The sequence below is a fragment of the Thamnophis elegans genome, chromosome 2, assembly GCF_009769535.1.
Source record: "Thamnophis elegans isolate rThaEle1 chromosome 2, rThaEle1.pri, whole genome shotgun sequence".
Lineage (NCBI taxonomy): Eukaryota > Metazoa > Chordata > Lepidosauria > Squamata > Colubridae > Thamnophis > Thamnophis elegans.
The window spans coordinates 169,293,160-169,313,442 of record NC_045542.1 but is presented as its reverse complement, the minus strand read 5'-3'; the positions used below and the strand labels follow the sequence as shown (position 1 = coordinate 169,313,442).

General features: G+C 47.5%; 1 protein-coding gene across 2 annotated transcripts; it reads right to left on the bottom strand.

Annotated features, from left to right (window-relative positions):
- Positions 1 to 9,903: 9,903 nt before the first annotated feature.
- On the bottom strand, positions 9,904 to 19,101 carry LOC116503383 (major histocompatibility complex class I-related gene protein-like). Of its 2 annotated transcripts, XM_032209765.1 has the most exons (8): positions 18,612 to 19,093; positions 17,838 to 18,083; positions 17,046 to 17,321; positions 16,197 to 16,484; positions 15,147 to 15,209; positions 12,144 to 12,274; positions 11,531 to 11,694; positions 10,830 to 10,841 (listed from the first exon to the last, which is right to left on the bottom strand). In XM_032209765.1, exons 1-8 carry the CDS (start codon positions 18,682 to 18,684, stop codon positions 10,835 to 10,837), a joined length of 1,248 nt encoding a protein of 415 aa, XP_032065656.1. In that variant the 5' UTR covers positions 18,685 to 19,093; the 3' UTR covers positions 10,830 to 10,834. The 2 variants fall into 2 exon arrangements, with proteins under 2 accessions (XP_032065655.1, XP_032065656.1); XM_032209764.1 differs by lacking the exons at positions 10,830 to 10,841; positions 11,531 to 11,694 and adding an exon at positions 9,904 to 10,342 and having other exon boundaries at positions 18,612 to 19,101.
- Between the last annotated feature and the right edge of the window lie 1,182 nt (positions 19,102 to 20,283).

Genomic DNA, 20,283 nt, shown 5'->3' with positions numbered 1-20,283 from the left:
TGGATCATCTCTGAATATCTTCCTTACTCTGCTAAAGCAGCGAGACCTGGCCATGTCACCCAGTGGTGTCAGAGGGCAACCAATGGTTTCTTGTGCCGAATTGATCACTCTCTGTCGCGCCTTCCTGTCCGCAGCTGTTAAACCAGCATAACATACTGTGAGGACACTTTCTATGGTGGGCCGATAGAAAGAGGTCATCAGCCTTTGTTCCACCTGATTTTTTCGCAGGACTCTAAGGAAATAAAGTCTCTATTGGGCCTTTCCAATCACCAGAGACTTGTTGTTTTTCCAGGTGAGATCTTGACTAATAAGCACTCCCAAGAATTTAAAAGGGGAAACCTCCTCCACACAGCCCCCCTTGATATACAATGCGGCAGGCTCCTCTCTATGCTTCCAGAAATCTAGCACCATCTCCTTTGTCTTACTAGTATTTAGTTGTAAGTTGTTTCTTGAGCATCATGCGGATACCTTCTGGACTTCCTCCCTGTATGCTGATTCGTCCCCTCCAGTTATCAGACCCAGCACCGTTGTGTCGTCTGCAAACTTTATTATAATGTTGGATGGATCAGAGGTTATGCAGTCATATGTATACAGCGAGTACAGGTATGGGTTGAGCACACAGCCCTGAGGGGAGCCTGTGCTGAGCTTCAGCATGGAAGATGTAAAGGAAGATGTGTGGACGATCTGTCAGGAAGGCTTTGATCCGAGTGAGGGGAGGGAAATTCAGGTCAGTCAACTTTTCAATGAGAATTCCTGGTAAGATGGTGTTAAAGGCCGAGCTATAGCCTATAAAAAGCATTCTGACATAATTCCCAGATTTCTCAAGGTGCAATATGTAGAGCAGTGGTGATGTCGACCTGTTGCTTCTATAAGCAAACTGGTGTTGATCAAAATTTGGTGGAGGACCTGAGGTGTTGTAGGACTAGTCTCTCAAAGCACTTCATCACTATAGGTGCCAGTGCAATGGGTCTATAGTCATTCAGGCTATTTATGGCTGCTTTCTTCGGAACTGGGATAATTGTGGCTGCTTTCAAGCATGATGGGACTCTAGCCTGTTGCAGGGAGAGGTTAAAAATCCTTGTCAGGACCCCTGTTAATTGGTCAGCACAGGTTTTTACCACTTTCCCCAACACCCCGTCTGGACCCACAGCTTTGTTGGGATTTACAGCCTTCAGCTCAGATCTCACTTGATGTTCATCCAGGGTGAGTGGCTGGAGGTCAGAGGGCCTTTGGTCTAGAGCCACAGAGACTGATCTTTTGATCTCAAAGCGGGCAAAGAAGCTATTTAGCTCCTCTACTAGCAGGGCATTAGCATTGGCTATTTTTTTTTGTATTGCCCTTATAGTTGGTTGGGTGTTGTAGCCCCTGCCACACCTGTCTTGAGTCATTATCTTCCATTTATAAAATTTTATTAACCATTTCCATAACATGTAATCACATGTAAATGATTACCTAGACAATATCATGTTATAAAAGAGGACAATATACATGTGCAATCATCTTGCTTTAAAATCAAGCCTAATATTGAGTTATCATCTTCCAGATACTTCTCTACCTTTTGTTTGTATTTCTGTTTAGCCGCCTTAATGCCTCTTCCCAAGTTTTCCCTGGCTTCATTGTATTTGTCTTCGTTTCCTGCCTTGAAGGCGGAGTTTCGGGCTCTCAGAAGTGATTGTACCTCTGACGACATCCAGGGTTTACGATTATTGTAAACTCTGATGCACTTATTCACTGTTACATTGTCTGTGCATGTTTTAATGTAGGAGAGTACAGTGTCAGTGAATTCTTGCAGCTCCAAATGTTCAAATATACTCCACTCGGTAGTCTCAAAGCAGTCCTACAACTGGCCGAGTGCTCCCTCCGGCCAGATTTTGACAGTTTTCAAGGCTGGCCGTATCCTTTTCCTAAGGGGGGATATACTTTGGCCACAGTAGCAGAGAGATGTGGTCAGATGTGCCCAGGTGAGAGAGGGGGATTGCTCTATATGCCTGTCTTAAGGTTGAGTACATATGATCTAGAGTATTCTTACCTCTGGTGGTGCACTGCACATACTGCACAAACTTAGGGAGAACAGACTTTACAGGTTCCACCACAAAACCGCGGTCGACTAAAGCACGTGTCACTAAAGCGCGGTGACAAAACCGCGCCGTCAAAACCGCGCGACAACAGCGCGCCGACAACAGCGACAACAACATAACCCTAAAAATAACCCTAAACCTAACCCTAAACCTAACTAAACCTAACCCTAAACCTAACCCTATCCCTAAACCTAACCCTAAACCTAAACCTTACCTTAAGTTAAATCGCGCTTCTGTCGGCGCGCTGTTGTCGCGCGCTTTTGACTTTTGCGGTTTTAGCGTCGCGGTGTTGTCGGCGTGCTTTTGACTTTCGCGGTTATGTCGTGCCACGGACTTTACATCGGCTTGATTAAAATCCGCAGCCACGACAAAAGCGCCCTCAGGGTAAGTTTGCTGCTGCCTCTCGATGGCGTCATGTAACTTAGAGTGCTGCGCTAACATTTGCATCAGGCGGAATATAGACAGCAGTGATGACTATAACAGAAATCTCTCTAGGTGAATAAAATGGCCAACAAATGACAGTTAAGCATCTGCAGAATAGTGAGCATAAGCAACTCTACTGTTAGAACACCAGTTACTATGTGTGTAAATACAAAGTCCCCCACCTTTGCTTTTACCAGAGTTGCTGTTTCTGTCAAAGTGGTGTGTGGTGTGTGGTGTGTGGTGCGGTTAGTTAGCTCCACTGATGCATCCGGTGCAAGTGGATGAAGCCAGCGGTGTAGACTACTTTTTTCCTAACTACAAAGCCGCAGCGTCTAAGGGCGCCGCCATCTAAAAAGCAGCTCTCAAAGAAACCAACTGTCTCCTTTACTTTGGAGGATTCCAGCCATAGAGAGACAGAGACAGACACACACACAGAGAGAGAGGGGGGGGAGGGGAGGAGATGTTCTAGCCAGATGCTGCCCACAACACTTAAAAGATCATCAGAAAGACTCTGGGCTGAAGGAAGGAGGGATTCTCTCTCTCAGTCTCTCTCTCTCTCTCTCTCTCTCTCTCTCTCTCTCTCTCTCTCTCTCTCTCTCTCTCTCTCTGTGTGTGTGTTTCAGTGGATGTGTTTCTTTCACTTACATATCAAGAAGAGAATCCCAGCTCCCGAGATTAAGCCTGCTTCAGTTCCTGCAGGAATCTGCCACCAGATTCAAACATTCGTTGATGTTTGGCAACGAATGAAAAATGGTCATCAGTCACTTTTTTCAATGCCATTGTAACTTTGGTCAGTAAGCCCATTATACCACCTTTCTTGCCACAATTCTTAAGTAAATAACTACAGCTGGTATTTTGTATTTTGGATAGAATCTTTTTTTAAATAGTCTGCTGTGACTGAACACATTTTTTCTACGGTAAATAAAGTGTGGACATCAGAAAAACCACAATTAAGTGTTGAGACTTTGAAAGCCATTTTATGTGTGAAATATAATTTAATAAATTCTTGTGAAAAATTTCATGACCTTTTAAACAACGACAGCAACCTACTAAAAAAAATTTACTCATCAGAAATATGCCAAAGAATAAAATAATACTGTACATAATTTTTGTAAATATATTTAATAAATATAAATGTAAATAAATGTATTATATTTGTAAATTGTAGTTATGCTGAAATAAAACAATATATTACAATATTATTTTTGCGTTGTATGAAAATTTTTGTTGCTCCATAAAATTTTTTTAATCAAGCTCCCCTCCCCGCCCCGGTCAATGGTGTCCCTCTTTACCAATCTGAAAATCTGATCACCTTATTTTAAGCATTTATGTGAACGGCAGTTCCAATGAGAATTCTCCCTGCTTGAGCGTCATCGGTTTCCAGGCAGAGTCCTTTGTGACTCAAGCTGAAGAGGAGAGAAATAATTCCGCGCAGAGAAGCGAACAAAGTCGGAGGGGGATCGGTTTAGGTGGGGGGGGGGCTGCAACTCAAGCAGTGGGAGGTGTTCATGGCAGCCCTAGAAGGGACCCTCCACTTTTTTTGCTCTCTTCACGATTCTCAGCCAGGGATTCCAGCCCCCCCTTTTCCCCCCACCCCCACGTTGAGATCAACAACAGCGATTGTTGAACCAAAAACTGACCGGCTATTTGCGGTGGGTCAGAAAACCCCACAGTGCTGGGTAAAACCGGCCCTCCGGCAGCCCCTTTGCCAGGAAGGGAGCAAAAGGGAGAAGCTTCCGGGAAGGGTGGGAAGGGCAGTGAACCACATGGTTAGGGAAGGGACACTCCCACCGAGGAAATGTGCGTGTGTGCGGTGCGGTGTAAAGTGTAAAGACGCCCATGGACTCCCCAGCCACCGGCTCAGAGACGAATCCCTAGTACAGATCTCCTGCATGAGCAGGGAGTTGGACTAGATGATCTCCAAGGTCCCTTCCAACTCTGTTACTGTTACACGCTGTTACTGTTACCCCCAAGTCCTCGCTGGTTGTGGAGCTGCTGCGCTTCCCCTTCAGTCATCGCCCGCAGACCCACTCCACGCCGAATCAGGGGGGGAGGGCAAATGGAACCCTATAATCCCTTTCAGGGCTGGCATCAACCCCCCCTTGAATTGCCGGGGGGGGGCAAGGCTGAAGGGATTCCCCTCCCTCTTTCTCTGCTTCTCTCTCTGTGCCCCCGTCTCGAATGGTATGGTATGACTGTTGTGTGTTTTAAATTATGTATTGTCATGTTTGTTTTTTTTATTTTTTGTCTGTACCCCCCCCCCCTCCCAGATTTGATTTGTCAGCCGCCCTGAGTCCCCTTCGGGGGAAAAGGGCGGCATATAAATATAATAAATGAAATGAAATGAAATGTGCCGAAGTATCTTCTCTTGCGGGTGAAGTCAGGAGAGACTCTGCCCGAAGGCGGATGACGCTGCAGAAGGGAGGATTCTCATTGGTCCCTCTGCTCTTCTGGGCAGTTCGAGGAAAACGTCCCCCCCCAAGTCCAGATCTCCCCCCCCCCCGATTCCTCCTCTGAGGCTGGGAGCATCCGCGTCTTTCTCCTCTCTCTTTTGGGGCGCTTGTGGGGCAGCATCCATGGGCTCTGCTGGGCTCCCCCTGCTGCTGATGGTGGGGGCGCTGGCTCGGATCCCCGGAAGCGAAGGGGGAAGGAGGGAGGAAAGGAGGGGCTGGGATGCGCCGTCAATGCTCCTGGGGGAAGAGGGGGAGGAAAGGGGTTGAGACACCAGTAATGGGGTAAGGGGTCGAGGGCAAGAGAGTCGGTAGCCTCAGAAGCCTCGATCTCCGTGTGCTCTCTGCTCCCTCCCTCGCTCCACTTCGCTTAGGGGGCCCGAAAAGACATCGCCGTCTCCCTTCGTTATTACTGTGATGGGGAGGGGGTCGTGGGAAGGCGGCGGAACGGAGATGAGAAGCAGTCGGACCCCCCCTCGCCCCTCCGTGACTGGGTGGGAGTGGGACCTTCCGTGCCCCGTATGATACCCGAATACGGTTGCCTCCAAAGTCGGTTGAGACCAAGGCTTTTCCAAACCTGAATCCACAAATGCCACCCAAAAATATAAGAAAAAGAATTTTTGCAGTTTCAAAAACGCGTTTTTTCCCCTTGAGGTTGTGAAAATCGGGCAAGATTTGAGCCTGGATCCCTTCTGGGGAAGCCTCTGACTTTGGGGAGGAGACCAAGACTCCCCCCACTCCATAATCCTCCATTGTCTGATCCGTGAGGGAGGGGGAGCCACAGGTGGGAAACTGATGAACGGTGTGGGAGTTCTGAGTTGCTTCCCTCAGTTGGCTCCCCACATCTATCCCTATATTGAAGGGGGCTTGAGACCCCCCTTTAAGGTGGTCTTGGGGGGGGGGCTGCAATGGGGAGTCTATTGGGAGGGTGAGAGGTGAGAGCCCTGAATCCAAATCTTGGAGTTGTGCCTGCAGAAGGAATCCACTTTGGCCTTCTTGTCTGCAGATAGATCTGGTCTTCGTTCCACTTGTCCGCATCGGGCTGTCCCAAAGGAGAAAACGCCATGTATCTCCTGAGATCGCTGTCAAAGTAGTCGATCTCCTCCTACTCGATCATAAGAGTCCCAGTCCAGGTATCACAGCCGCTGCGTCCTGTTGAGGAAGCGGCAGACTTCCACTGGACCAGAAAATGGGCTGGTGAGGAGGAGGACGATGAAGAAGGCCTTCGAGAAGGAGTCCAGGTCCTATTGTACCCAGACACTAGTAGAGGAGGCGGGGCAGGACCCAGGCCCGAAGGGAGAGAGGTGGGACAGCTGCTATGAGAGGCTGCTGGTAGGCACCCCCTGGAGGAAGGAAGGGGGAACAGGATGGGTCCTTGGGGGGGATTCAGAAGGAGACCTCTGGCAACTCTGCACATGTGCACACTGGGAACAGGCTCCAGCTGTTCATCTGCCTCACTGATTTCACAGTCCCGGAGTTTGGGGAAGGCTCTGATGAGGGCTCTGTGTGGGAGCAGAGAGTGGGCCAGAGCCATATGTCAGTTATCAGAGTCAGAAATCAGTGAGGCAGACGAACAGCTGGAGCCTGTTCCCAGTGTGCACTTGTGCAGAGTTGCCAGAGGTCTCCACCCTCCTTCAATATAGGGACAGATGTGGGGAGCCAATTGAGGGAAGCAACTCAGAACTCCCCTACCATTCATCAGTTTCCCACTTGTGGCTCCCCCTCCCTCTCGGATCAGACAATGGAGGATTATGGAGTGGGGGAGCCTTGGTCTCCTCTCCAAAGTCAGAGGCTCCCCCAGAAGGGATCGAGGCTCAAATCTTGCCCGATTTTCACAACCTCGAGGGGAAAAAAACTCACGTGTTTGAAGCTGCAAGAACTCATTTTCTTATATTTTAGGGTGGCATTTGTGGATTCAGGTTTGAAAAGGCCTTGGTTTCAACCGACTTTGGAGGCAACCGTATTCGGGTATAATACGGAGCCCTTAAGCAATGTTCCCTCTAATTTTTTTTCAGTGTGTGCTGAAAAGTATAGTATTTGAGCAGCACATTTTCATGCCTGAGCACCTGAATTTTTTTCACAGATGTTTCACAGAGCAATTGATTTATAGGATCCGAATTGGAATGGAGAAAAATGGTTTTGTGCATGAGTGTGTATGTATGTGTGTGTGTGTTTGAGTGAGCGAGGGATCCAGTAAGGGAACTGCGCCTATTTAGGAAAGAAGGTAAATTATTACAAACATGATCAATCGAAGAGAAGTATGGGGACAGGTTGGGCAGGAGAGAAAGTGATAAAAGAGTGGGAGAGAGGAAGAAAAAAAGAGGGAAGAGAGACAGAAAGAGACAGAGAAGGACAGAGAAAGTGACAGAAGAGTGGGAAAGAAGGAGAGAGAAAGAGAGACAAAGAGAAAGAGGGTGAGAGAGACAGAAAGAGACAAAGAGGAGAGAGAAGGGAGAAGGAGAAAGTGACAGAAGAATGGAAAAGAGGGAGAGAGAAAGAGAAGAGAGACAAAGAGAAAGAGGATGAGAGAGACAGAGAGAGAAGAGAGAAAGAGTAAGAGAGAACATCTCATTTCAACCCTGAGGTGCAAATATTCTCTTTGATTGGTAATTTTATTTGTCCATTTACTATCCAATACTCTCATTTCTCCTTAAATTCATCAAGAATTCCCTTCTTTTTACTGAATTTATCACAATACCATGAGAACAACTTTTTCAGCATAGCTTTACAGCTATTTAAAATATATAGTAATTTAGGTCAGGTTTTCAGAACATTAGTCTATTTATAAGTCACTAAGTGCAAAGAAACAGATTCAGAAAGTTGGCTTCCCTTTTTGTAATTGTCTATTGCTGCTTAATTTTCTACCTACATTTTTGATAACTGATATTCACGTTGACCCAAAAAGCCCATCATAGAAAGAAAGGCTCCCTATGAACTTTGTTGGGTTTCCATGGAATGAAGTTTGATCTTTTTCTCAACCATACAGTAGCATATTCTTTCCAAGGAGGATATAATCAAGATAGTCCATAATTGCCTATCAATCTAACAGTATGGCGATTGACAATCTCTTTATATTTCAACTCTAACTCTTTCAGTCTTAAAGGTTTGGTGAGGAGAAATCCAAAAATTCCTTTAAAGAGGAAAAAAAAAGCTTGCACAATTGCACCCATTGAGACATGTATATATATACACAACACAGAGAGAAACAAACTTAACAAAGTGCTAAGTCTGCCCACTAACTAACTAACTAACTCACTCTCTCACTCACTCTCTCTCTCTCTCTCTCTCTCTCTCTCTCTCTCTCTCTCCCTCCCTCCCTCCCTCCCTCCCTCTCTTTAAGAGTTGGTGGGCAGACTTAGCACTTTGTTAAGTTTGTTTCTCTGTGTGAAGGCATGGGGCCGGCTCCCAGCAGCGGCTGCTTGGATTTGCCATTTGAGAGAGAGAGAGAGAGGAAGGGAGGGAGGAGGAGGAGGGGAGGGAGGGAGAGCGTGAGCTTCGATCTGCCACCCAAAGACTGAACGGAGAAGCAAAGAGGCAGGAGAGACAAAGCAGGAGAGATGAAGCGAGAGCCAATCCGGGCCATTCCTTCCAAGAGGCAACTTTCCCATCGAATGATTCGCTGCCCTAGACTCGAGGAGACCCTCTGCAGTCCCTCTCATCCGGCCGGGATGCCAGCGAGAGTGTTGGGCTGAAGGAAGGAGGGATTTTCTCTCCCCCCCCCCCCCCGCTCTCTACCTCTCTTTAAGAAAGTTGCCTCTTGGAAGGAATGGCCCGGATTGGCTCTCGCTTCACTTCTCCTGCTTTGTTTCTCCTGCCTCTTTGCTTCTCCGTTCAGTCTTTGGGTGGCAGATCGAAAGCGGAAGCTCACGCTCTCCCTCCCTCCCTCCCTCCCCTCCTCCTCCTCCCTCACTTCTCTCTCTCTCAAATGGCAATTCTTACTAACCCAACATATAACGCCGAGTGCTACCACCGGGAGAAGCCCTTCTGAGCTTCTAATGGGTCTCCGGCTAAGGTCGCACTTAGACCAGCTCACCCAAAGGACTCTGCCATGACACACATCCCTGATTCAAGTAGCGAAATAAAGTAATTTAGCGAAGGAGATCGAGTCTACGCCCAAAACTACGCCGGGGGATCACTCTGGGTTCCTGCCATGGTCACTGGTATTACTGGACCTCGCTCATACCAGGTGAAGCTTGAGGACGGTCGCATTTTGAGAAGGCACATCAACCAACTCCGTAGCCGCCTCTCCAAATGCAGACTTAGACAACCAGAGGTAACTCCTGCATGAGTTAGCCACAGCCCTGACAGCATGGAGCAAAACCTTACTCCAGCAATGGAAATCTCAACCCCAAATGTGCCGGAGAGCTTATCTGGCAAAGATGCAGAACCGCTGCAAATTCCAAGTGAACCGGCTCCAGGAACTCCAGCCGCGCCCTGTGAAAGCTTCCAGGAGGTTCCACCACGCACAGAAGCTGAAGCAACAGGTAAGTCTGACCTGACCAAAGATCTGGGGCCAACTGAAGTGCACAGGTCTAGCTGCGCCTCCAAGAAGCCCACCTACTTATGTGACTACGTCACAAGTTGGATGAGACCAACTAAGAGGGGAGGGGTGTTAAGTACTTGGAGTGATTCTTATGTAAATAGCATTGTAAGTGGTTTCCACTCAGGTCCTCTGTTACCTGCAGGAACTCATTCAAACCTGATTGGTCGACGGCCCTGACTGAGCCCTATAAAAGGGCTGCTGCCAGGCAGGGTCTTTGCTAGTTATCTGAGTCACTAATAAAGAGCTGTTGTTACTGAAGCCTCAGTCTACCTCCTCCGTTCCCACGATCTAACACTGAGACTGGGGGGAAGTGATGAAGTTTTACTTTTAATTGGGAAGAGGGGAACCGGTGTCAACTTAGAGCTGGTTTCCCACCAGGAATATGCCAATTTGATATGTCCTAATAAAACTATTCTTTGAGGAACCTGTCTGCCTCAGAGTTCTTATTGAACAGGTTGTATTACTTGCAGCCCTGACACCTGGCCATGTAAACGTTGATGGGCAACAGGTTTTCAAGCACTGAAAGTACAAACACTTCACTTTCTTTTTTTCCCACCATTTTTTTTTATTTTTAAACATAAAAAAACAACATAAAAAAATCCTCATCCATTACATACAGCTTCATCTTCTGAGGCTTCCGGGCACTGGAATAGGGATCCTGGGCTGTCCATAGTCTGGCTGATAGTTCTCACTCCAGACTCTGTTGCTCCTGCTTCAGCCGGCGTCTGTAAAGATACTCCCAGCTCACGATTTCCTCCCTGTGAGCCTCTGGTGCTTCTGTTTTTGCATGGACAATTTTGACACAGTGGCTTTGAGGGCATTCTGAGGCCCCCATGACCCACAGGATGCTTCATGATGCAAAGAGAGAAAATGAAAAAAGTCAGCATCCCAGTTCATATAAGTGATGGGTGTTTTCCCTCCTCCTATCACCACAATCTTAACAGCCCCCTCAATGCTCTTCCAAGCCACATTTCCTTCTCCCCCCTCCAATTCTTCCTGGACAGAACCCTGCTCCCCCTTTCCTCACCCCACTCCTGTTCCTTCCCTGTCTCCCACTCCTCCCTCTGAGCTGGTAGGCCAGCAGGACTGAGATAGACTGGATCTTCCTTGCAGAGCAGTTGACCAGAGGGTCCCCAGCAGAAGGGACTCAGCCCCAGAGAAACTCCGGAAGCCCATAATTCCTCCATGGCTGTCTTGGGGATCAATTTCCCTCCCCAACAACCTTCATGGTCTTGAGTTTCTGGTGTATTCCAAGTCCAGAGTTTTGTGTTGAGACTCCAGCAATAATCAGACTCACCTCTACAATTACTTGGGGTTGGAGAATTCTCTGTGATTCAGTCTCACCACCTGTACCATAAACAAGGAAGAAAGCAGCCATTTCAGAAAAAATATAATCAGATTTCACTTGCTGGGATATATTTTTCCTAAATCGCCACCACTGGCCTGATAGATGACAAAAAAGAGGGGACATCTCATTTATTGCTTAGGTAAAGAGCTTTTGCCTGACCTGGAGAAGGATTTATGTTTAAGACCTTGAAAGGCCCAGATGATACAATTGTCTGGAATTTAACTCAGCATCTTGAAAATAGCAATAGGACTCAGACGTATATACCGCTTCACAGTGCTCTACAGCCCTCTCTGAGCAGTTTAGAGTCAGCCTATTTTCTCCAAGAATCATGGTCCTCATTTTACCGACCTCGGAGTTGGGCTGTATGTTGATTGGACCATGTGACTGAGACTGGCGGGAAGTGATTAAGTTTTACTTTTAATTGGGAAGGGGGGAACCAGTGTAAACCTAGAGCCAGTTTTCCACCAGGAATCTGCCAATTTGATATGTCCTAATAAAAATTAAACCTGTCTGCCTCAGAGTTCTTATTGAACAGGTTGTATTACTTGCAGCCCTGACACCTGTCCATGTAAGCATTAATGGGCAACAGGTTTTCAAGCACTGAAAGTACAAACACTTCACTTTCTGAGACTTCCAGGCACTGGAATAGGGATCCTGGGCTGTCCATAGAGTGGCTGATCGTTCTTACTCCAGACTCTGTTGCTCTTGCTTCAGCCGGTGTCTGTAAGGATACTGACAACTCTCCAGCCCATGATTTCCTCCTTGTGAGCCTCTGGTGCTTCTGTTTTTGAGTGGACAATTTTGACACAGTGTCTTTGAGGGGATTCTGAGGCCCCCATGACCGACAGGATACTTCGTGATGCAAAGAGAGAAAATGAAAAAAGTCAGCATCCCAGTTCATATAAGTGATGGGTGTTTTCCATGCTCCTATCACCACAATCTTAACAGTCCCCCCAATGCTCTTCCAAGCCCCATTTCCTTCTCCCCCACTCCAATTCTTCCTGGACAGAACCCTGCTCCCCCTTTCCTCACCCCACTCCTGTTCCTTCCCTGTATCCCACTCCTCCCTCTGAGCTGGTGGGCCAGCAGGACTGAGCTGGGCTGGATCTTCCTTGCAGAGCAGTTGACCACAGGGTCCCCAGTGAAGGGACTCAGCCCCAGAGAAACTCCAGAAGTCCATAATTCCTCCATGGCTGTCTTGGGCTTCAATTTCCTACCCCAACAACCTTCATGGCCTTGAGTTTCTGGTGTATTCCAAGTCCAGAGTTTTGTGTTGAGACTTCAGCAATAATCAGACTCACCTCTACAGTTACTTGGGGTTGGAGAATTGTCTGTGATTGAATCTCCACTTTTGTACCATAAACAAGGGGGAAAGCAGCCATTTCAGAAAAAATATAATCATATATATTTTTCCTAAATCTCCACCACTGGCCTGATAGATGACAAAAAAGAGAGAACATCTTATTTATTGCTTAGGTAAAGAGCTTTTGCCTGACCTGGAGAAGGATTTATGTTTAAGACCGTGAAAGGCCCCAATGATACAATTGTCTGGATTTTAACTCAGCATCTTGAAAATAGCATTCGGACATATATACTGCTTCACAGTGCTCTACAGACCTCTCTGAGCAGTTTACAGAGTCAGCATATTTCCCCCAATAATCTGGGTCCTCATTTTACCAACCTCAGAAGGCTGGAAGGCTGAGTCAACCTTGAGCCTGGTGAGAATTGAAGTGCCAAATTTCAGTCAGCAGTCTCTGCGCAGCGCCGGGAGGCCGCGGAGAAGCTTCGCTCCGCTTCTCACTCAGCCTTCCCCCAGAGGCGATCCAAGACTTCCAGCGGCAGAGTTTGGAGAAGCAGCGGCCGCAGGCCGGGTCAGCGGGTGGGTGGCGGGGCACTTTGCATCGTGGGAGCCGCCAAGCGCCCAGGTCTGCAGTAAAGGCGCTTGGCAGCTCCCGTGATGCAAAGTGCCCGTCTCCATAAGAACGAAGCGAGGGCTCCTCCCGCCTGGCTCTTGTAAGGAAACCCCCGGCTAAGCGCGTTTTGTGGCTGGCTGAAATGTGCGGACATTTCCAGCCACCCAAGGAGTCGCTCCTCGGGAATCTATCTTTGCCAGCAGCCCCAGGAGACACCCCCCGCCCCCCAGAGAAGAATTGGGGCCACCAAAGCTCCCACACCCACCCACCTTTGGGATGCAAGAGACAGCAAGTCTTGCAGCAAAGGGAATCTGGACCCTGGGAAGGTTGGGGAGGGGTGAAGAGCGAGCCTCCTCCTTCTCCCCCACTCCTCTGAAGCGCACCCTCCGAAATAACCCGCCCAATGTAAGCGTGCTCAAGAAGACATGATTGGCTGCTTCCAGATCAGGAGGCGGGAGAATTAGTGCCTCTTTTCCATCTGAACTTTTTTGCCTTTTAACTCTTTCTTAACTTTTAGAAGGCGAAAAATTCCTTATGGAAAAGAGGCCCCGCATTCTCTCGCCTCCTGCTTTGGTTAACACTAAGCAGACACCAAGCCACTGTGACCTGGAATCTGGTAGCAACTATCTTGGCTTTAATTATTTTTTAAAAAAAATTAAATTTCTTTTCTTTTCCTGATGAGAGTGGTGAGGCTCCGCCTCCCTTGCCTCTAGTGACTGCACGTTCCTGGCAGAAATAGCCTGCAGTACTGCATTCTAATCATTACACTAGCTTGGCTCTTGGAGAGAAGGAGGAGGGAGAAAGGAGTATGTGTTATCCCATTATCTTTATGGTGGCTGAAGGGCACAAATGTTGGTTGAGAAGATGTGCTGGACTACGAGAAAATGAAAAGTTAAAATCAAAATTAAAACGCCCCAGGTTCCTCTTAGAAATCTTACAGGACATCACAATTCTTGATTGACAAGATGTGCTCACCACATATATAAAGGAACGTGCCTGGTGGATATTGCCCAGTGTTGTCCTCTACCACTATTTGCAATTTTTACCACTGCACCTTCTCTCTTTTGTCTGTTCTAGGGGTGAGCCAAGGTGGCGCAGTGGTTAAATGCAGCACTGCAGGCTACTGCTAGATCAGCAGGTCAGCGGTTCAAATCTCACCGGCTCAGGGTTGACTCAGCCTTCCATCCTTCCGAGGTGGGTAAAATGAGGACCCAGATTGTTGGGGGCAATATGCTGACTCTCTGTAAACCGCTTAGAGAGGCCTGAAAGGCCTATGAAGCGGTATATAAGTCTACTGCTATTGCTATTGCTATTGGTGGGTCAGGGGTTTATGGTGGGTCAGTCTATGACAAACTGCGTCTACCAACTCACTGTGGGGCAACTCACTACAGCCAACTTGCCATGAAACAACTTACAACAGGATGTTAAACTAATATCAAAGGAAGTTCATACTCCAAGCTCTGGAAATCATTCTGCACAGAAAGTACAGATGGGACAGATGTTTGTGCCAAGATGTATAATAGCATCAACATCACAGTCCTTACTGGCATTCCTGACTATTTAAGAATATGCCTCTTGTCTCTGCTGGCAGTAGCACTTGGCAGACACCTGACCTCTTTCAAAACCTCCATATCTTTTCCTAAATTTACATCCCTTACCATTAAATCACCAACCAGAAGGTGACTTCTCTTTTTGGATACCTTGCTCTTCTTGTGTGACTGATGTGTATTATCTGTTTCACACTTTCCCCTTTCAAAAGTAAGTTCTTCATCTTGGACCATGATCCCCTGCTTATTTGAGTCATCATCATCACAACTATCTTGACCTGTCACTTTAGTGTCCCTATTAAGGTCAGCAAGGGCACTGCATCTGTTATGCTGGGATAGATTGAAAGCTTTGTGTTTGTGGTCCACAGCTCTCACCCTTCCAGATCCCACGGTTATCCATCCTGCCCTTCTCTTGCAGGGTCTTTGTGGTAGAGGGGGCTGATAGCGTGGCAGCTCAATAGAGTGGAATGGCTGAATTGGGCACCTAACTTCTGCTTGGAGAGAACAGATTAGAGATTCTAGATAGGTGATCTGTCCATGTAGACTAGTAATTTCTTTACAAAGGGGACAGTATCCAAATTTGAAAGGAGTACTGCGAAAGACAGCTGCAAAACAAGGATTGCACGAACTAAGCCAGTCATTTTGAAATCAAATCAAATCACAATATCAAGCACACTAACCCTGAATGTATTATTGCTGTTTTTGCTTTACAGTTATATGATTTGCGCGCCATTAGGTATGCGGGCTGTTCCCTTTGTCCTCTGTACTCCCTCTCAGTCTCCCTCACTCACAGCCAGCAGCTCCTCCCACCAGCCCCCCGGGAAGTTAAAAACCGGGAACTTACATATCAGGAAGAGAATCAAGATCATGGCAATCACAATTCCCAAGGAAATCCACCATATTATAGCTAAACAAGGACAAGAAACATGGTTCCAATTAGGCAGATGCTGAGTTCCCTGAAGTGGAGATGCTGAGCAACAGAAGCATTTCCCAACCTGCACTGGACTCCAGGAAGGGCCCCCACCTACAGCCCCTCCCCTCCAGGCTCTAGATGGCAGAGGGAATGGCCTTGAAGGGCAGAAGGAAGAGCCATCACCAAGACTGATTAGATGAGGGTGGCTTCAGTCTGGGCCAAGAAATCAGATTAAGGAAAAATTACAAACCCTCCTTAGTTCCCCTGAAGAGAAATGTTCAGATTGCAAGATTCTGTAAATTTCATTTTATAATACAGATAGTCCTCGGTTTACAATCCAATTTGAGCACAACTTTTCTGATGCTGAGTCAGTTGTTAAGTGAATTTTCCTCCATTTTATGATCTTTTTTGGCACAGTTGTTAAATGAATCACTGCAGTTGTTAAGGCAGTAACATGGTTATTAAGTGAATCTGACTTCCCCATTGATTTTGTTTGCCAGAAGGTCACAAAAGGGGATCAGGTGATCCTGGGACCCTGCAACTGTCATAAATATGAGTCAGTTGCCAAGTGCCTGAATTTTGATCACGTGACCATGGGGATGCTGCAAGGGTTGTAACTATGAAACGGGTCACAAGCCACTTTTTAAAGTGCCATTGTAACTGGGAACGGTCACTAAACAAACTATGGTAAGTCGAGGACTTCCTGCAAAAGAAGCACCATGAGATTGGTTTCTTCTGCCAGTCTATCTTGTTGGATTGACAAAAGATCAGTGGAAAAAGTCATTGAATAACACGGGATAACTTCTTAAGATCAGATAGTTCTATCAGAAAGGAAAACTCTTTCAGTTTTGTAGCCTCAGATCTTTCCAGATTTCCAGATCATCTCATCTCTCCCGTTGCTAAATGCAGGACTAGATATCATAGCTCTATCTGAACAGTAGAGATGACACTGATCCATGTCTTCATCATCCAACCTCTCACCTGTTTCCTCCTTCAAGGCCAAGACCAGGGGCTCCCGCAAGCCCTCGTGCTCCAGGTAACACCGAAAACGATTCCTCTCCTTGGGGTCGATCTCAATGCTGAGCAGGACATAATAGGTCCCATCTGAGTTGGGGGCCACATTCCTTAGGAGGGTCTCATACTGGCAGACCTCTCCATCCCTCGTCCAGGTGCTCCTGATCTCCTTGGGGTAGAAGCCAAAGGCCTGGCAGAAGAGGACCTCCAGGCTGTCATCCACCACCTTGTGAGTCACTTTCCCCACCGGAGGCTCTGCAGAAACAGCAACACCTGAGTTCCTGGGATTTCTAGACTTTCTGGCAAGTTGATTTAAATATCAAGTCCTCATTTGGTCCCCCTCTCCCCCTTCTCCCTCTCCTCCTCTGAACCTCTGGTACCCACAAAGATGGGAACATTGAAGCTCTTCCTTTAAAAAAAACAAAATATATAGAATTCGGGGTAAAGTTGTCTAATTAATCAACATAAACCCTAATTTGGGAATTGATTCAGTTTTAACCCCCCAACCCCAATTGAATTTGCTCAAGTTCCACAAATGAATCAGGAACTGATCTTTTCCTTCTGACCCAAAGTTGGTTTCTTTTGCTTTCTAAGATTTTCTCACTGCAATTGGACTGGATCTTATTTTCCCACTCAATTTCTTTGTCTTTCAAGTCCTTATTTGGGGGGAAATGAAGATTATTTTCCTTCTGTAATATAATGTGAGATTTCTCCTGAATCTCTGCAATGTGTGTCTTGGCTATGTAGGGTAGAAATAATATGGGGAGTGGGAGCCTACAGAAACATGCTCAGTGGAGACCGTCTTTTGCCACTCACCAATCCTCTGCAGAACCTCCTTCTGGTAGGACAGGTATCTCTGCAGACACTCAATGCAGGTCTTCTCTAGGAAGTCTTTGTTTCCACGGGACCACCCAGGGTCCTCCTCCCACTTCTCCTTCACCTTCTTGGCCTGGGGCTGAGCTGTTACCCATCTAAGGGTCTCCTGGTCGAAGCTGATGAAGTCCATCCCATCATAGCCAAAATGCAAAAATCCTCTTTTGCTCCCATCTTCCCTGAGCTCACAGCCCAAATTCACCTGCCAGGTGTGACGCCCTGAAAGAAATCCAGAGAGAATGGATGTGAATGAAAAGGGTCCAGGATTCCTCTCCTAAGACCCAATTTTATTCTACCTCCCATCCCTCCCAGGGAGAGAAACCTGATTTCCCCTTCCCCTCTTTATCCCACAAGGAGAAATGTCTTTTACTTCAGTTAACCCTGTTTGAGCCATGGTGGTGCAGTGGTTAGAGTGCAGTACTGCAGGCTACTTCTGCTGACTGCCGGATGACTGCAATTTGGCAGATTGAATTTCAACAGTCTCAAGGTTGATTTAACCATCCATCCTTCTGAGGTCCGTAAAATGAGGATCCAGATCGTTGGGGACAAGATGCTGACTCTGTAAACTGCTTAGAGAGGGCTGAAAAGCACTGGGAAGCGGTATATACTTTTAAGTGCTGCTATTACTATTGAGGTCAGGCCATGAAGAGTTTTTAAGTGAGAGAGATAATTGGGGGTGGGGATTGGGGTCTTCTTTCCTTTTCAGGAGGCATTGCTGTCCCTGGCTCTGCTCACCTCCAGCATGGTGGTCCAGTTTTGATAACTTGTCCAGGTCATCCCTGAAGACCCACTCAGGGGGCAGAAACATCTCCTTCTCCGCCTCCTCCACCCAGGGCACCAGAGGTTCCATCTTCCTGGTGAGGCTGTCAAAGCGGATGATGGGCTGGTCATCCAAGTAGCCCCTAATGAAGAACTGGTTCAGCTCCTGGCTGTGCTCTGAGAGTCGGCGGTAGAAGTAGGACAGGGAGTGTGAAGGAGAGGCTGGAGAGGGAAGAGGGAGAAGAGCAGAATTGTGGGGTCTGTACTACAACACCATCCCCTTCAAGCGTTTATTAGAGAGGAATGTAAAACAGTATCAATCTGTACAGAAATCTAAGTGCTATTATCAGAAACAGCCCCTCCCCAACAGGTTCTCTAAACTGGAACAAATGAGCTGAGGATCTTTCCAGTGAGGGCAAAGTTTGATGATAACCGTGGAGCTGGATGGTGAGGACTTCGCCCAGGCAGGAGAAGGAAGGACCAGGAGAAAGACGGCAGGGCTGAAGTCTAAAAACTTCTCTTTTCACTTCTACTCTCTGTTCTCCCAGAAATAAAAATGGGGGCTGATTACAAATCAGTTACTAAAGTTTTTTTAAACCAGGATCGCTGAATCGCGAGAGGAGGAGGGTTTTGCCTTCTGGGAAAGGCGTTTGGGACTGAGGGGGGAGGATGGGGGAGAGAAAGACCCAGCTCAGGACATGAGACCCCCTCCCCGTCTGTTTCCTTCCCCCCTCCCCGTCGCGAACTCACCGGAAAAAGTCCCAAGCACGAAGGACCCCAGCACAACTCCCAAGAGCAAGAGGGGCGCCTGGTGCAGCAGCATCGCTCTCCAACCAGGCGCCCCCGTGCACCTCCAACCGAAGACGCCGTCCGTTAAGTCGCTTAGGCGCTGCCCCCGTTCGGGTCCCGTCCCGATGCGCAAAAAAGTCCAACTCTGCCAAAATTCTCCGCTCCGTCCGAGTCCGCGAAGAAGAGAGAAAAAAACGCTGCTCCCTTATTGTCTCCCGGGGGTCCTGGAGGGAGGGAGGGAGGGAGGGGTCCCAGGGAGACGTTGTCCAGAACCAGCAACGGTAGAGCTCAAACGTAATGAAGCCGAGGTTACTTTCTGCACCAAAACAAAAAGTTCTCTGCCTGTTCAAAGTCTTCTGACCTTTGACTGCACAGTAATAAAAGCTTGTTTTGCAGGTTAATAATGTCTGCTGCAGGAATCTAACCTGGAGGATCGTGAGAACGGAGCTGGGACTCTCACTCAACGACGGAGGGTCAGCTGGTGTTGCAGCCCAATCTGGGCAAAATGATTCCTAGCCAGGATTTCACCCAGTCCTCCAGTGGGAAGGGGCAGGTTTCAATGGAGAGAAGAGTCTAAGCCCCTCCCTCAATTAAACAGTCTCGCTGGAAATTTTAGTCTTACCTTATTTTTATCTTTTGTTGAAAACCTTTGGAAAGTTATCCCACTCTTGAAACGAAATTGTGGGCAGTTTACACAGAACAAACAGCAATATATTCACTTAAGCCGGGAAACATCATAAAACCAGGGGAGGCTTCTGCATCTTCACGGGGTGGGGGGTGGGGAGAGAAGTTCCCTGAGGAGGGGCTCCAGCACCTGGATGCAAAATATCAGAATAATATTGGAGAGAGGACTGCAGACTTAGCTCCAGGGATGGCCTGGAGAATGAATTTCATAGAGTCTAAAAGAATAGCTCTTCACTCTTTGGGCCTGTTGCTCCCCAAAGCCCCTAGAAAGGACCCTCTCTCTGGGAGATGTAAAGGAGGCTCCCCTCCCATAGCCTTCACAGTCCCCCAAAGGATTGTGACCCTCCTTCTCCAAAGATGGAAACTTTGCTCCCAAGGGCCGTGGCAATGGCTGAATAACCCCAGCATCACCTTAGAGCTCGTTTATCCTTCAGCTAAGATGCCAGAATGACCCAGATTTGGCATCTGTTGGGCTCTATTCACATGACACCCTTAGGCTCAAATGCCCCAGTCGTGAAGCTGGTTCCTTGCCTGGTGAGAAGCTTCAGGTGATTTCATGCACAATTGGCAGGGATCCCTCATCCCCAAACCTCCATGTGGGATTTATAAGCAGGAGGTTTGAGGATGTAACAACAGAGTCAGGTAGAGCATTCCAGGCATTGACCACTCTGTTGCTGAAGTCCTATTTTCTGCAATCGAGTTTGGAGCGGTTTACCTTGAGTTTGTATCTATTGTTTGTGTGTGTATTATTGCAGTTGAAGCTGAAGTAGTCATTGACAGGTAGGACATTGTAGCAGACAATTTTGTGTACTACACTTAGGTCAGACTGTAGTTGGCGTAGTTCTAGGTTGTCCAAGCCCAAAATTTTGAGCCTGGTGGCATAAGGGATTCTATTGTGAGCAGAGGAGTAGAATACACTTCTTGTGAAATACCTCTGGACTTGCGCAAT